Consider the following 17,427-nt stretch of genomic DNA (forward strand, 5'->3'; position numbering starts at 1 on the left):
TATGTTATCACTGGATTGGAACTTTAAGAATGACTTATTAATTTATATTCATATTCGCATTCCAGTGTTAGTAATCACAGAACATAAAAACGTTCAACTATTTCCATCTTGATGTCGTTCTAGAGTTTAAACTATCAATTGATTAATTAATTAATTAATTACCCATATAGCTAGTTTCACATTGTTTCCCTCAACATTCAGTGTCTTTACTTTGAAATCAACTCCTGTTATAGAAAGCTATTTAAGAAACTTATTCTAGAAAGAAAGCAACAAAGTAAGAACTGGTCACTGGTCGGATAATGAAATATTGCAAATACAGTCAAAATGCTTGTTTCCCTACAATCATATTCATTTCACTGCAGATCGAAACAATTAACTTGACATACCAATTGTAGCAGAAATCTCTGGATCAAACATTCCGTCCACGAATCTCATCATTAACGAACTCTTCCCAATACCGCTGTCCCCTATTATCAATATCTTGAACGTTCCTATGTGACTCGACATTTTCTAATAATTTAGTTGAGTTAGTTAGTTTAGTTATATAGTTGAGATACATAAAGAGAATTACACAAGTTAATTTTGATGAGGCACCAGTAATCAGTATCCACTAATAACAAAGTTAAAAACTAAAAACAGTGTTCAACTAAACAACAACTTTACATAGCTCAATAACTAGATAAGATAGTACACGTCCAATAACAAAGCTCCTGAAGAAATAGAATAGGTTGAAAAGTTACTAATATAAGTGATGAAGGATAGGTTATCGATTTATGTAAAATAACTCTAAAATGCAAGGGATAAAATGAAAGCGAGAACATGAACAAATAGTAGTGTTATAATTATTATTAGAAATTATCACAACTAACTAAGTGGCTAGTGTTATAACTTATGACAATAAATAACTTATATTAAATATATAAGCGTTATCAGTGCATATATTACATAATATGGATATCTATGCTAGACTCTAAGACTAAAATATCCTTTGAGCGGCTACTTATGGACAGAAAGATACCATGAATATGCTGAATTAAATTTCGTTAATATGTTATAACTATATGTACATCTAGATATGAAATGTCTTGTTTGCATAGTTGGCTTATGTCACATCACGCAAATGACTACATATTATTACATACTTGTACTGTACACTGTACACTGTACACTGTACACTGTACACTGTACACACATCGTCGAAACATTTTAGAATGAACTGGCAAGTCTATTGAACAATACAATTTTATGATTTAATTCGATTTATGAAATTGCAGAATGATTAAAGGAACTTTTTTAATAAAACTGCAATAATAATAATTTTCTGTTGTAATTTTTTTACGTTTATAAAAGATTTACATAATCAATCTAACAATTTTACAGATACTGATAAGAAAAAAAGTGGTCATATCAAATATCCCAAATCGGAAAGCGTACGTAAAGATGAGTAAAAACTGTGAAATATATGACTGTGATGTTTTGGTTGTTGCAGTGATGACATAGTGAGGTAGTTCAATTTCGACAGATTTATTAACGTTGTCAATTACTAAATGAGGTTTGAAATCCAACTTAAATCGAATACAGACAACACTATAGAAATTGTAATCAAATCATATGTAAAATCATTTACAAAAGAATAAACAGCGTTACTTGAATCATATTATCCCTAAAAGATCAGAATTTATTTTCCTCGGCGATTACTTATGAATTTAAGAAGCAACTTTTAAATAACACCGTACTTAAATATTAACATTTAACATGTCGTAGTTACAAAAGTGAATGACAACAGTGCGACGTATACTAAAAACAACACCAAACAAATACATTTAAACAACGAAACACGCAGGATTATTCCTTATAATGATATCAACTTATTAACTTACTTTTCATATATTAGGTTATAAATACACCCTAGTTAGTGGTTCCTGTACTGTAGTACTTACCACTGCTAAATAATCAATTAATTAAAACAAAGAAAAATGAATGATAATATTAGTATCAAATTGTAACTAAATTTTGCCGAGCGCAATAATGTGGTTTCTTAAATAATGTTACGGTCTTAATACCATCTTAAAAGGACATTCCTGTTAAAATATAACTAAACAATCTAATAACTTAAAATAAACTATACTTCACATACTAGGCCACACGCCACATGCACAGAAACAACGTAAAAAACTTGCACTTATACACGACAGCTCCGAATGAATCAGTTTGCATACATTACCAGTTCAATGTGGACACTGCATGCTCACAGTACGTATGACAAAATAGTTGACTCGTGGGATATGAGTATAGGCGACGGCATCATCCGATCAGAAACCAGCTATCAGATTACCAGATATACCATTATATGACCGTCAAAGTTTAGGCACGGTGCCAACTAGTTTGTCATCTACTGAAGCTATCATGTGTCAAACCGCTCTGTTTAACGGCAGTTTTCCTGGTGACTTGCTGACTATATGATAACCATTCCGGTCATTATCTATATATATCGACCTCATTAATTAATTACTTAATCGATTTAGTTTCAGCATTCCAGTTCTCGTACATACCACAGGCCTCGTCCAACAAACTGTTGAATCTTGTGGGATCGTCAGCGTACACGTGATGTCCAGCATTTAGTATAAGTTCCACTGCAACTGGGGCCATCCCTTCTCGTAATTCCTGGAATGCAAAACACGCTTTTGTTAAAACGTCTGGAATGTAGGCCATGGCATAGAGAATGTTTGTATTTGCTACTGGTTACTACCATGGTATATTTAACGAGTAATCACCATAAACCTAACCGCTAACTGTACTGAGTGTACAGTGAACATGGTGATCAGTCTCATCAAAACTGGGACAATACAATGTACATTGTACTTGGTAGAAATTCTAATCACAAATATAATAATTTAAAAAAGTTAGTTTTATCTTTCTAATCTACCTGGACTCTGTATCCATTAGTGGGGTCCATCCAACTTTGAGCACCGTATATCATAGTAATAGGCATATCTTTATCTAGATCCGAGATCCTGTCTATTAACGGAAATCTGGCGAATCCTAACTCCAAGTGTAATGATTTAAACGCTACCTCACCGCTAGGATCCTGGTGGAGAAATGTTATTTAAAGCTATTTTTAGAATCCGTTTGTTTTAGGTAAGTTAGTCACTTTGTTAAGTTTGATTTTAAAGTGTATATTATGTACATTTAAATGTTCTGCAATTTGAAGCTTTCCAGTTGAATGCGGACAAAATCTAGAAAATTATCTATAATATCGAAATTTTTCATATTCAGTAATGTAGACGCTACTGCATGAAAGCAAACACTCGAATAACCTATTAGTAGTATGTAGCAAAGACAATATTATATAATATCAATTATTGACGTATTCAATTATGTCATACTCGGTAATGAAAGCAAACACTCGAATAACCTAATAGTAGTATGCAACAAAGACAATATTCACAAATTTTGATGTTTCCTTTATTTCACTTGAAGAAGAATAATTCAACGTAAAATATTCACCTGAGCGTTACAATGGTATATGTAGTTGGGTACTGCGTCCACATCTTTAACGTGTTTATTAAACTTTAGTTTCAGATCAGGTCTCATCTGAGAGGAGAATATTTAAATTTTCCGTTATAATCTGTATTATAAAGGAGTATATTAATGCTTTTCGTACAAAGTTACATAGAATTCTTCATGTTATGCATCCTGGGTTTGCATAAAATAATTCTTCTCGACGAAAACCGTGATTTAAAAAAAGACGGGGGGTATGCAACGACCATTAATGACCATTAATGACCATTAATGACCATTAATGACCATTAATGACCATTAATGACCATTAATGACAATGTCAGTTTTGTCAAAATTTCATCTACTGACATTAATGGTCATGTTTTTTCCGGCACTTCTTAGAGCGAAAAAGACGGACGCCTGCATCACTTAGACCCTACCTTAAGTTAACTAACTACAAGTATATGTTATTATTTTACATTTACAATAATTAGAGATTCGAAAGAGAAAACTTAGAATAGACTCTTCCGTGGTTAGGCAGACCTTCCAGAATATCACTTGAGTGGATTCCAGAGTGAGTTAGGGATTACATTTATTAAGTTCGAATGTAATGAAGAACAAATTTTGCGGCCACGGGATTTAAACCAGGTAACAGTTGGTGACTTATAGTTATCAATAATAATAATTCAAAGGGCAATTTAGGAGTATCAGATCGTATCAACAGTAAAATAACAATCAATAATAAAATAATAATAACACGGGTATTAAAATTAAATACTTCGTTCCCGTTCTTATATCATATCAAGATTTATATTTTAGCCAAATCATTATGCTAGTCGATTATATAGTAATTACACAGTAAATGAACTTATTCAACTTTAGCACTTCATGAAATACATCGTCATCAGTCTGAATCGGACAACAAAAAAGCTGATCTTTTCCTAGGATTAGATAGAACAATTCGTTTACAGTTCAATACTCTGCCTTTGGCAGTTTTGACCCAAAATCGAGCACTGTCATCATGATAGGAACAAATTGATGCGGCAGGAATTCGTCTAGATCTGCAGTTGCCCTTTTTTGAAGCAGAGACACTTATTGATAAGATGGTACCGAGGCAACGAAGGGGACGTTTAGCCTTTTTTGGAACAAAGGTAGCACTTAATGAGTCGCCCTTTCGAATTGTTCGACGTTGACAGGGCTTAGAAGAATTTTTGCAGCCCGGTTGGTATGGCACAGAACCCTCGAAACAGCCGGTACCAAAAAATTTCGATCTCCGACTTTTATTTCCAAATATCGTCTTACGATGGCATAGAAGGTACTGTGAGGAGGTATTGAAAATCCAAATTATCAAAAGCAATCAACACAAATAAAGGAAATCAATACAATTCAAATCCACGCAAACTGCAAACAAGCATGTATACTAAGTCAACTGCAAACAAGCATTTATACTAAGTCAACTGTAAACAAGCATTTATACTAAGTCAACTGCAAACAAGCATTTATACTAAGTCAAATGCAAACAAGCAAACAGACAAGACAAGTTACCAACGTATAACAGAATGGTGCTAGGCACTCATTCCGAAACCGAGGTCCGAGCCTCTATTAGGTGAATATAAATTCGTTTTCTCAAACGAGACTCTGGCAATCGATGTAGGGGGCTGTGAGAAACTTTATAGAAGTGATACAAAGTGATCATAATTGTAAATTTCTTGGACATGTTGCTTCCAAGATAGTTCAGAATTTCAATTATTTAATGACCATTAATGACCATTAATGACCATTAATGACCATTAATGACCATTAATGACCATTAATGACAATGTCAGTTTTGACAAAATTCCATCTACTGACATTAATGGTCGTTGCATCACCCCCAAAAAGACATTATATTATTCATAATTAATTATTATCAAAAGTTTGAACCCCTGACCAGTTTTTGAATAATTAAAAGTTTAAATTCATTAAACCAAACTAATTACACTACTAACCTTGTTAACGAGTTTTGGGCCCAGCGGACCCGCAGCTCTCAGCCCAGAGAATATATTAAAAGGTTTCATAACGTTAACTATAAGTTTCCATCTTAACGGGAGCTGTCTCCTTACTTCAGGTACCTTGGAGTATCATGATGAAAATCTCATACCTTACTCGGGATTATTATGACCGGGATAAAGTGGTGGGTTTAGGGTAATTCCGCCATATTTTTCCCGAACCACATTTTCACCGGTCGTTAATAAACCCGCCTACTCAGCTTTTAGGGTTCCCAAGGGGTATGGGTGCTCATATTTTAATCGTTGTCTTATATTCACTAAAGAAGACTATTGGGACACTTGTTGTAGGTTTTTCGACTTCATTTGGCTAAAATTGCAAAAAATTCACCTTTTTGCCCAATTCTTGTCATATAATATCCTTATTGTCAAATTTGATTTAAATAGGCCAATTTTTAATTTCTTAGGTATTGACTATCTCTACATAATGAAATAGGACTCAAAGTAAAAGTAACAGTTAAATTAAAACTTGAATTAATTAAAACTGATGAAAGGGATGATCCAGATGAAGATAACGAAGATGATTACAACTTATTGGAAGACTAAACAGCTCTCCCTTTATTTTAATATCGATCTGGTTGTTACGCTTCAAATGTTAAAAATTATTTCCCATCTAGTTTGATTAACCACGAGTCATTATTTCTGTCTACTTTCAACAATTATTGATAATTCGACTTGTTTCACAAGTTTTAGCAATGCGAAAATTTCTAAACTTGCTTATCTCTAATAAGGAAATTTACATCTGAGACAAAATTTTTGAATCTAAAATTGAAAGGTTGGACACCGGTAAAATGGCGACCGGGAAAATGTGGTGGGTTTTGAGCAATTTCGCCATATTTTTCCCGAACCATATTTTAACCGGTCGTTAATAAATGTAAGAACCTCGGCCCCCTATTCTTTTTGTCGCTCAGTTAATAACTGAGCACTGGGAGTTGACACTTACACTTCATACCTAGTTCATACCGTGATGGACCGGACGGGACATCTCTAGGAGCGAATGAAGGCTCATTAAGAGTTGCAGTGATAAGGCTTCCATCAAACTGTGGAGCGCGCCAATCACCGTGGCAACCGTACGAATAGCAACCAATCACGGAGCCCCCGAACCGGTGTCCTGACGGCGAAATCTCATATTTCAGTGCACCGGGACAGGACGAGATAAACCGAGCTGATACGACCAATTAATTATCGGACCTCTGAGTTTAAACGGTAAATTAACAGAACCTGGGAGACTATCCGAGATGACGACCTGGACTTCTCCCCACTTCTACTCAGTTCCATTATTCCAACTTCGAGTTGGTCACTCGGCCTCCGATCGTTCCGACACTGACCCTCTGGATCTCTTCACTTCTACTCTGTTCCTGCCCTTATCCCTAAGATGACGCCCTGATTCTGCCTCCGTGCGACTGAAGATGATCAGACTCATCTCCGGCCAGCGATCAGACTCATCTCCGGACTTGTTGAGGAAAGTCGACTCTTTAAGCTGCGGTGGCGATATGCAGATTAGAGAACCAACTCTTCAACTGTCCACCCCTCCTACTCATCCTAAGGTCGGTTAGCTCGGTCGATACTATATTTTATTGTACTATACTATGATACTTGATACTACTTACCTTGATGACCAGATGTTCTGCTGGTCTTTTCATATACTGTCATTAATCGCTTACATTACAACTGCTAAAACTGCTATATTGCAAGTCTCTGAGACTATGATTGAAAGTTGAGTCGTTACAATTACTAAAAGTGTGCAGTGCCACAAGTAAATTTGAGTTCTTGACACAGAAAGCCGTATTTAATCACAAGCTTAACTCGTACAGTTTCAGGAGGATACAAGTTCTTGGCGAATTAGAGTAACACCATACTGGTGGAGACTATCGATCCCGAAGACCCTCAAGCTAGTCATCATTAGAGCGCTCTAGCTACTAGTAGTTAGACCGCAAGTTATTAAGACTTGTAGTCAGTACTATATACCAGGCGTAGTTAGATCCTATACTGGTTCTTATAGGATGGAGCCCTATAAATTGCGTAGACCTAGTGACTAGTTAGTAGTTACTCCCACGGGAGGTTCCTACAAATTGGAGCCTGAAACGAGACTCTGATTCTAAAAGAACTTTCCCACTCAGTAACGAGTTGAGACAATCAAGGAAGACGAATCCTACAGACGGCTATCTCTCCGACGAACTCCGAGAAGGACAGAGAGAATACCTCAGAAGCAAGACAAGACAAACTCAAAAGATCTCTACTCCACATTACGGCGACAAAGTGGATAAGAAGAGGAGAACCCCCGAGAAGAGGCATTGCAGGCCAACAAGGTAAGAGTTGTCGTTCCCTTAAACTCTCAATTTGAGAGCAAGGATAAGGCTGGCACAAGTACAGATTTTTAAAACTTGAATGAGCCATTTTCGGCGACATTTTTTTGGCGAACTGTGAGAGAATATAACGGGCCAGATAAGGCGTTACTAGACCAGTAACTGGTAAGAGAGAGCAGTGAGCACTGCATAATCACTGTGTGTGCAGTTGTTCGTTACCTCGTCAGTTAGTCAGTACGGAAATTTATAATAATATTGTATCATCCATATCACAAGTTATCGCCACAATATTGGTAATCGACTGTTTCTTAAATTATTTAAACAGGTAAAGTCAATCGTTTATGACTACTGTTAAGTTTATGGCTTGATAAACGGCCGTGCACGCCCATTTATGGCGAAATCGAATTAGCACAATTGACGGCAACAGTCATTGCAACTGTATTTTCCAGTTATTTCAGTTTTTCGGCGACAATATTTGCTGTTAATAATTGTAAAATAAGGCGTAGAGTGGGTCCACTTATAGTAACCGAGTGCCGGGCTGTGTGGTTGCTGCTGGGACGGCACATTTTGGGTTATTCAAAAGAGAGGCCAAAGGCAAACCTTTTGTAACGCTCCGAAATGCCAGCATTTACTTCAGGCAACCGTACAGCTAAAACAAATTCTGAGATCGAATATTACTCTTATTCAAATTAACGGCACCAAATTCGGAAGTTGTTTTCAAACAAATTACGGTTACTAAATGGACAAACTTAAAGCCAACCTTGTCAATTCACCCCACCACATGACCACTTCCTCCCACTATTGCGTCAATATTCTTGCTCATTAATCAATATCCACCACGTCTACCCCGTCTCAATCAAAGAGACAAAGCACCGTGTCCAATGCCAACCTACTGATTAACGCGGATTTTTTCACTTTCTCTATTCGAGTGTAATGCCATTATTTGCAACTTGACTTTAAAATAGGCGTGATATGTCCGTGGTTAAACAACGGCGTACATTCTTACATTTTACCATAAAACACCAATAACACTACTAATTTATATAGATCGTTGTTAGTTTAATGAAAAAGGCGGCTGTATGCAGAACTGGCCGAAAGATTTTGACGACCATGCAGTGGTAAGTCTGCATGGCCTTAAAGTTCTGTATTTGTTTTAAACAGGTTAAAATATTCCTTTAATTTCCTTTAATTCCTTGACAAAGATGAAGGCGAGCACCTATACTTGATGACCATGTAGTCATTAATTCTGCATGGCCTTAGTTTGCGTAGTTTACACAGTAGCTCTCACTTGGCGAGACCACTACCTACAGCTTAAAACGCGGACTATATATTTTTACGAGTTATATTCTACGAACCCCCCCTCATTGATCCAAGCAGATTTCTTGCAGCACTTTTGGGTAACACGTCAATTCCATTTTCCACAGTACAATTTGTATAACATTACAGTACACTAGTAAACGAGGACTACTAAAAATTTAACAAAATTTGTCGACTAATATACACCCTCCTTGACCAAATTCATAAGGTCATTTTAGTAAAAGCGACCGTTGAATTACTAAAAGTTTCAATTAACTAAACTCTGATAGTTTTTGATTTTTATAAAACTTGCATTTAAGACCAATGTAACGGGCACAATATGAACGGATTTAACGTACCAGCCATATTATTATTAACTCCAAGGCATTTGCACAAATATTGACGGGTAGATTACCAAAATTTCTGTCTATGCCCAAATTAAATTGATAATTGTGAGTTAACGGTGAAGAGTAAACAGATCAGAATGAGTGGAACTGTAAAATGTACGCAATGAAAGAAGTGTATTTGTGTGTATCAAGATTAAGTACGGTATTATAACTATAATTAACTTTAAGCGCTCTTAGCATGATTACACCGGTCTGCTCCGATATTATTGTTTCTCATGAATCATGGAGTCTGGCGAATAAAGTTCCATATTTTAGTGGCGAACACGTAATGACGTGGCGAATACGACCAGTCCCCCTAAAGTTGTCAGGTACTTTCCTGGAATCAGTGGCACATTCTAAAATAAAGTCGGACAGGCTAATTATATCAGCTGGAGAACTGATCCTTCCGAGTGCCAATTATAGGGAGCGCTATCCGATAATGACAGTAATTTGTACCTCACCAGGGACAGCAATGAGAGATTTTAATATATATCGCAGTCCGAGAACCGAGTCATAATAATATAACAAGTTTGTCTCCGGGCCGGATCATTTAAACACAACTTTACTAACGTCACCCGGGTCAGGCTGCATTCAATATCTCAATGAACATTCGCAGGCTTGCATTTAAAGTAAAGATGTAATCTTAAAGACCTAAAACATGTTATATAATGTAGTCACGTACGGAAACGTACGTGACAAATAACCAGGACACTGAACTAAATAGGGCACCTAAGATTCACAAGTCAACAGTACCTGTGTAGCACAAGTTGAACTGGTAAGTAATGGCGATCGTGAGTATAGACTCAATAAGAGAGACCTTGTGTACGAATGTGTCAGTAAATAAGGGCGAGCGAATGCAATAGCGAAGGTGGTGTGGCAAGGCCTAAAAGACACAGTCAGATAGTTGTCAGCTCGCTGACTGTAAGGGAGAAGGTATATCCGTATTTCGCTGCTACTGATGCAGTCCTTGATCTGGCAATCAAGGCTTCTCTGTCTTTCGTCTAACTATGTACCGTCGGGCTTGTGGAACCCGTAAGGGGGACATACATAGGTTGGAATGGTTTTGTGCACCACGAGGAGTTACAGAAGATGTGTTTACTCAAAGTCACACGCACTGTCCCGGTCACCAAAGGTATAACTATAAGTTGATAAGATAAACCATGAAATCACCACCAATTAATTTATATACTACTTAACAAAGCCCTCAGCGTGGCTAATACGGCGATCCTGGCCGACAACGGAACCGGCCTATATACTATAAATACTTATATTAACGTAAGGTAAGGATAAGTGAGGGCGCACTACAGTGGCCAGCTTAAGCTACAGGAGGTAATTATCAGGTACATCAAATTCATTCACTTATCAATTCACCCATTCACCATTCATCTCACCAGGTAAAAGGTTTCATTAGGCAACTGTAGTAAAGCAACCTCACTTTTATGAATAGAGCTCTTAGAATAGAACTGATGATTAACCGCCTACATTTTAAAGTTGAAATTCGCCGCTATATAAAAGGCACGTGCATATGAACCGCTATATAAATGAGATATTCCGATAAAGCGCTATATAAATGATGATGCTCACCGGTATAAAAAATGGAGATGTGTTTATGTATATAAAGGTTGACCGGTTATTTTATTCCTCCAAAAGTGAGAAGATCGATGATAATTAAAGCACGTTTTGCGGCGCGATATAAATAGCCTGCGGCGGTATAGAAATAGCCAAGTTGATATTGAAGCGGGATGATATTTATAATGATAAATAAGCGGTAGTTTGCGCCTAGTTTAATGAAATATTATATGAGTATAACCAATATGGGCACTGGGCCGTTATATAAAACATTAAAAAAAAAAGTAAGGTGAGTAGTAAGGTAAGCAAAGGTGATCGGAGACAAGCCGTCATTACATTCATAATGATAAACCATCATTTAGTGTAAATTACAAACTTATAGAAAAAAAAACACAGATTCTGGTACTGCAGCCCCCACTGACTTAGAAGTAGTAAATTAACCACAAGCAGCAGTTGAAGCTCCTCAGGCGGACACAACTCTAGAAATAGAGCAACCTGAGCTTAAAGTGCGCAGGTCAACTAAATTGGCGAACAGACTACTTGTGCGTTATAATGTAAATTGTTGTTTTACGGCACGCAAACGGCGAAAATGGTTGTTGTGAACATACTAATACTTTTACGTACGAATTTCAAACTTTTGGGCTACTTTCCGAGAATTTTACGTGATCACATCTTGGGCGAATTTTCGACAATAATAAATGTTATGTTTCTTTCCAAAACGACGATATTTTGGGGAACACTTTGAAAGTTTGATTGAACAAAAGATTGTGGAAATGGAATTGATATATTAACAAATACCAAATATATAAATTTACGTGTTTAATTATAAGACTAATATGTGTCCACAAACTTGAATTATGCTTTAAACTTTTGTCGAGTTTATTCGTAAATATGTGTTACCCTCGTATGGTTCCGCACTATTGAAGTGATCAACTCAATGGTCGGCAATAATTACTTTATTTTTAGGCAGAGTACTCCAGGTAAAAAAAGGGAATACACCTCGCTAGCCCAAAACTCCTAAGTGAGACACCTAGCGATTGGGCAACTGGCGAAAACTTCGAAATTCTTCACAGAATTTCCCCATCTTCTGTATCATAAACGGCGACAGCGACATAAATCAATGCAGATTTTGAAAATCTACAATTCGACACCAGCTGGACTAATTCTACGAACTAACTCGACGGCGATAAAGATAGTGTCCCACAAATCCTCGGAACAAGGTACTTCCCACCCACACATGCAAACCACATCATCAGTGGCGGAAAGAATAATGCCGGAGCATCAGGTGACATTCGTGAAATGGGATCAAAATACCACGAGTGTTAGCTTCGGTAACATAGTGATCCACAGCCCTGAAAACGCGGCACCAAACAGTATCATGTACCGCAAACTACCTCTACTGGCGCCAATGATAGATCGAGAGGATATGATCAAAATTCCGGGGCTGGGAGCAGAGAGCTTGGCGAGAGACGTGGAAAACTTCCAGGAGGACTTACAGAAACTGAAAGAAGGACAGAAGGAGATTGCTACCATGTCGGGTGCACAACCAATAAGTAAAGATACCATAGAAAATATCAAAATGATCCCCAAGTACTTTAAAATGGCATGTATCGTGGGGGTCACACTGCTGACATTTGTGGTATTGAAAATGATCAAAGACTTTGTCGCTCCTAACACTAATATGTGTCCCCCACCGTGTTGCAAGTGCAGGCGAAACTCAACCAGAGTGCACTTCCGAGACCCCGGCTTAGAACGATATGGCGAAGAACGATGCAGTACCTTACCGAGATCAGAGAGCCACATATTATTAGTGGTAAATGCAGGGGAAGCCCCTAAACCGACAGCACCCATCGGACAAGCAGAACAGCAAGATGGCACACTACCCGGACCTTACGCATCACAATACATGTACCCAGGCGGATATCATCCAGTCTACCCTGGCTTACAGGACGAGGAACGCACTTTCCAGTAATGGCGACGCGTGAGTATAGTAGTGTGACTTTTATAAATAGGAGGTAGTTTTCTCTAAAATACCCGTACTTCCAAACCTCTGAGTAGATGTCTGGATACGACCTGGTCATAGGCGTTCCATGAGTAAAACCAATTCCCTCTTTTTCCTTCTCTGCCTCTCTCCTTTACCGTCGAACCTTAGGTCACACTCACTCACAAACTCACTAAAATCTCGGTTCTGCCGAGTGGGCGAGTGCTGGTCCGCCCGAAGAAAGCAGGTTATGGTCTCCCAATCATGGGAACCCTCTACCTGCGATCACCCAGTCGCAACCCTCGGCTTGAATAAATGAGGAAGAAGAAGCTTTTCACAAACCGTGCCTTAGTACTTGCAGTTGTAACTTTTCTTTTCTAACAAATGTTGGCGATATTGTTAGTCATTCAAAAGTCATACACTTAACACCGCACAGCTCCATTCATCAATAACCATTGGCCTAATGCCGAAAACTATTTACGAACTAAAGTAAAAGATAATTGGCGAAATGTTTGTTGTAAAAAAAAAAAAACAAGTTTTATTTTAACTATTTACAACCGGGTTAACTTAAATTATTGCGGCGAAACCACGTTTTTAGAAGTGTATTAATGTATCGACCAAGGTTAACCGGGCCAACAACTCCTAACCATCGTGGATCTCTCTCCCAAGCAACCCTTGATGTCAACCTCCATTCTCCATGTCAACTCCCCGATTCCAAAAACGCAGATAGACTCATGGCGGGACGCCAGTTTGGAAGAAAGGGACGTGTAAGAACCTCGGCCCCCTATTCTTTTTGTCGCTCAGTTAATAACTGAGCACTGGGAGTTGACACTTACACTTCATACCTAGTTCATACCGTGATGGACCGGACGGGACATCTCTAGGAGCGAATGAAGGCTCATTAAGAGTTGCAGTGATAAGGCTTCCATCAAACTGTGGAGCGCGCCAATCACCGTGGCAACCGTACGAATAGCAACCAATCACGGAGCCCCCGAACCGGTGTCCTGACGGCGAAATCTCATATTTCAGTGCACCGGGACAGGACGAGATAAACCGAGCTGATACGACCAATTAATTATCGGACCTCTGAGTTTAAACGGTAAATTAACAGAACCTGGGAGACTATCCGAGATGACGACCTGGACTTCTCCCCACTTCTACTCAGTTCCATTATTCCAACTTCGAGTTGGTCACTCGGCCTCCGATCGTTCCGACACTGACCCTCTGGATCTCTTCACTTCTACTCTGTTCCTGCCCTTATCCCTAAGATGACGCCCTGATTCTGCCTCCGTGCGACTGAAGATGATCAGACTCATCTCCGGCCAGCGATCAGACTCATCTCCGGACTTGTTGAGGAAAGTCGACTCTTTAAGCTGCGGTGGCGATATGCAGATTAGAGAACCAACTCTTCAACTGTCCACCCCTCCTACTCATCCTAAGGTCGGTTAGCTCGGTCGATACTATATTTTATTGTACTATACTATGATACTTGATACTACTTACCTTGATGACCAGATGTTCTGCTGGTCTTTTCATATACTGTCATTAATCGCTTACATTACAACTGCTAAAACTGCTATATTGCAAGTCTCTGAGACTATGATTGAAAGTTGAGTCGTTACAATTACTAAAAGTGTGCAGTGCCACAAGTAAATTTGAGTTCTTGACACAGAAAGCCGTATTTAATCACAAGCTTAACTCGTACAGTTTCAGGAGGATACAAGTTCTTGGCGAATTAGAGTAACACCATACTGGTGGAGACTATCGATCCCGAAGACCCTCAAGCTAGTCATCATTAGAGCGCTCTAGCTACTAGTAGTTAGACCGCAAGTTATTAAGACTTGTAGTCAGTACTATATACCAGGCGTAGTTAGATCCTATACTGGTTCTTATAGGATGGAGCCCTATAAATTGCGTAGACCTAGTGACTAGTTAGTAGTTACTCCCACGGGAGGTTCCTACAATAAACCCGTCGTAATAATCCCGAGTAAGGTATATAACAATGATATAAATCTCTCCTATAACAATGTTAATTCAACCCTAAAACGTGCCATGTAGTAATATTAAAACCGTTATAATATATATTATGTACCTTACTATAGCCCCAGGGGTCCGCTAGTATCAGATGTGCGATGTGTTGGGGGTATTTCTTAGCGTACAGAGTGGCTAGGTAGCCTCCAAAACTGTGTCCCATCAGAGTGAACCGGTCTAACCTGCCCAGGTCAATATCATTACATATTTATATAAATATACGACATATTTCACCCAGATATAATAATATACTACATATTTTTAATGATATTGAACCGGTCTAACCTGTTGTCTTTTCTCCATTGTTCTAGACTGGAGAGGTACTGGTCCTCAACACCTGAACACAGTTGTTAATTATATAAATTAAATAAGTTAAATAATCAATTATTAGTTAAACACTATAAGATTGTTATATATTTTATTGAGGATGTTACAGAGGGTGGATATTTAATGAATATAATGCGAATCCTTATTCTACAATCTACAATCTACCTGTCATGATAAATGATAATGTTATGTGGTTATGAATTATGTGGTTATCTGTGGTTAGGTGAAAATAATTTCACAAACACTAATTTATAATTATTGAGGATGACAGAGATAAGAATGGTTGTACTTTATGTTGTTCGGAAAGTGTCCCTGCTCATGATATACCATCATTAAATTAAATGGAAACTGCTCCGTTGTTTTTCAATCAAAATTTCCATTATGAAAATTATGAACTCTTGAACAATGAACATTAAACCTAAATACAAATAACAAGGGAGGGTAAAGTCAATCAACTGCACGAATACCTAAACGAACAACAACTGCATGTCACTGAAGTGACCAAGAAAGTCTCTGAACGCTGTAAGATACTGGCGTCCCTGGCAGGAAAACAGTGGGGCTGGAGAAAAGAAAACCTGCGGAGGGTGTACATTGCTACCCAGAGGAGCGTACTTGATTATGCTGCAGCTGCTTGGCAACCATGGCTATCTGCTACTCAACTCAACAAGCTAGAAGTAGCACAGAACAAAGCCCTGAGGCTAGTCACTGGTCAATACTCGTCAACACCTACAGAAGCGCTAAGAATCGAAGCTGAAGTTGAAAGCTACAAGACACATAGTGAGCGAATCATCACTATTGCTGCAGAAAAAGCAGACCGACTCCCTTCAGATCATCCAAGGCACGCAGCACTACGCCCTAAAACACCTACCACCCACAGAAGCAAGATCCGTAGTTCCTGGAGAGAGAAAACTAACTCCACCAGAGGGCAACTACCAACTCACGGAAATCCCGTAGAAGCCCTCCCATCTCCATTCCAAAAGCCCTGGGAGAATTCAGAAGAACAGAGGAAAAGGAACTGGAAAGTGTTCACAGCACTTCCAGAGACTCCTATGCTAGTACCCAAATCCCATCCAGCTGTGCCTAACAACCAACACCCTTTCTCCACACGACCAAGAGACACTTTCTGGGACACAAGCGATTCAGCTAACGAAAGCTCTGCCAAAAGACTGACCGCCCAAAGTGCTATTAGAATGATTGACAAGTACGACATATGTACTACCATCTATACTGACGGATCATGTAAAGGTGGAACAAAGGAAGGTGGAGCAGCAGCAGTTATCACCACAGGGTCAGCAGCTAACCCCGTTATACTGGAGACCATCAAAAAGAAGGGAAATAAGTTCACCTGCTCCTATGGTGAGGAGAAAACTGCACTTACGGAAGCCCTGAAATGGATGACAGAGAACCAGAAGTATGATGACACCATCATATGCTCTGATAGCCAGGCATTACTGACTAGCATCGATAGCCTGAACTTAAGGTTTTTTTTTTACATATTTGAAAGATTTACAGATCTGGGTTGACAAAAATTTTCAGAAAAAATCATGTTCGCGGGAAGCAAAAATCCGATGAGTTTTTTAGGGGGGAGGGGTAGGGGGTTGAGGGGGGTTGGGAAGGGTTGTCACATGACGAGAAATTTTTTGCAAAAATTAAACAATCTTTATTTGTTGATATTATTCACCCCTGTTGCCTAGAGTGGTGGGTCTGCACTTGAGAAGAGTGGGTCTGGCCGCTAGAATGGTGGGTCTGCAATCTAGAAGTGGGTCTGGCAACCAGAATGGTGGGTCTGCAATCTAGAAGTGGGTCTGGCAACCAGAATGATGGGTCTGTACCCTTAAAGAGTGGTCTGACAACCAGAGTGGTGGGTGTGCACTTGAGAATAGTGGGTCTGGCAGCTAGAATGGTGGGTATGCAATCTAGAAGTGGGTCTGTTAACCAGAATTGTGGGTCTACACCCTTGAAGAGTGGGTCTGACAACCAGAATG

At 38.7% G+C, this 17,427-nt stretch overlaps 2 protein-coding genes across 4 annotated transcripts in view; both read right to left on the reverse strand.

Moving 5' to 3' along the window:
- The window catches only part of LOC134825483 (ras-related protein Rab-18-like), a 58,035-nt gene that overhangs the window by 38,166 nt on the left and 2,442 nt on the right, over positions 1-17,427 (reverse strand). For 2 of the 3 annotated variants that reach the window (XR_010161548.1, XM_063837699.1), the window contains exons 2-3: positions 387-509; positions 163-224 (exon numbers count right to left, since the gene is read on the reverse strand). Coding sequence is in view for 2 of the 3 variants with exons in the window: in XM_063837699.1 (XP_063693769.1) it covers positions 163-224; positions 387-507 (183 nt within the window). In the remaining variant the exon portion in view is untranslated. Of the gene's footprint in view, positions 1-162; positions 225-386; positions 521-17,427 lie in introns of those variants that run through there. The other variant, XM_063837698.1, reaches the window with a different exon arrangement.
- The window catches only part of LOC134825481 ((Lyso)-N-acylphosphatidylethanolamine lipase-like), a 112,031-nt gene continuing 95,893 nt past the window's right edge, over positions 1,290-17,427 (reverse strand). Inside the window, exons 5-10 of the mRNA XM_063837696.1 lie at positions 15,401-15,452; positions 15,177-15,297; positions 5,490-5,612; positions 3,508-3,594; positions 2,927-3,088; positions 1,290-2,664 (exon numbers count right to left, since the gene is read on the reverse strand). Coding sequence (XP_063693766.1) covers positions 2,509-2,664; positions 2,927-3,088; positions 3,508-3,594; positions 5,490-5,612; positions 15,177-15,297; positions 15,401-15,452 — 701 coding nt within the window. The 3' untranslated portion in view covers positions 1,290-2,508. The remainder of the gene's footprint in view (positions 2,665-2,926; positions 3,089-3,507; positions 3,595-5,489; positions 5,613-15,176; positions 15,298-15,400; positions 15,453-17,427) is intronic.

The sequence above is a fragment of the Bolinopsis microptera genome, chromosome 13 (assembly GCF_026151205.1).
Source record: "Bolinopsis microptera isolate Bmic1 chromosome 13, MBARI_Bmic_1.0, whole genome shotgun sequence".
In the NCBI taxonomy this organism is placed as follows: Eukaryota; Metazoa; Ctenophora; class Tentaculata; order Lobata; family Bolinopsidae; genus Bolinopsis; species Bolinopsis microptera.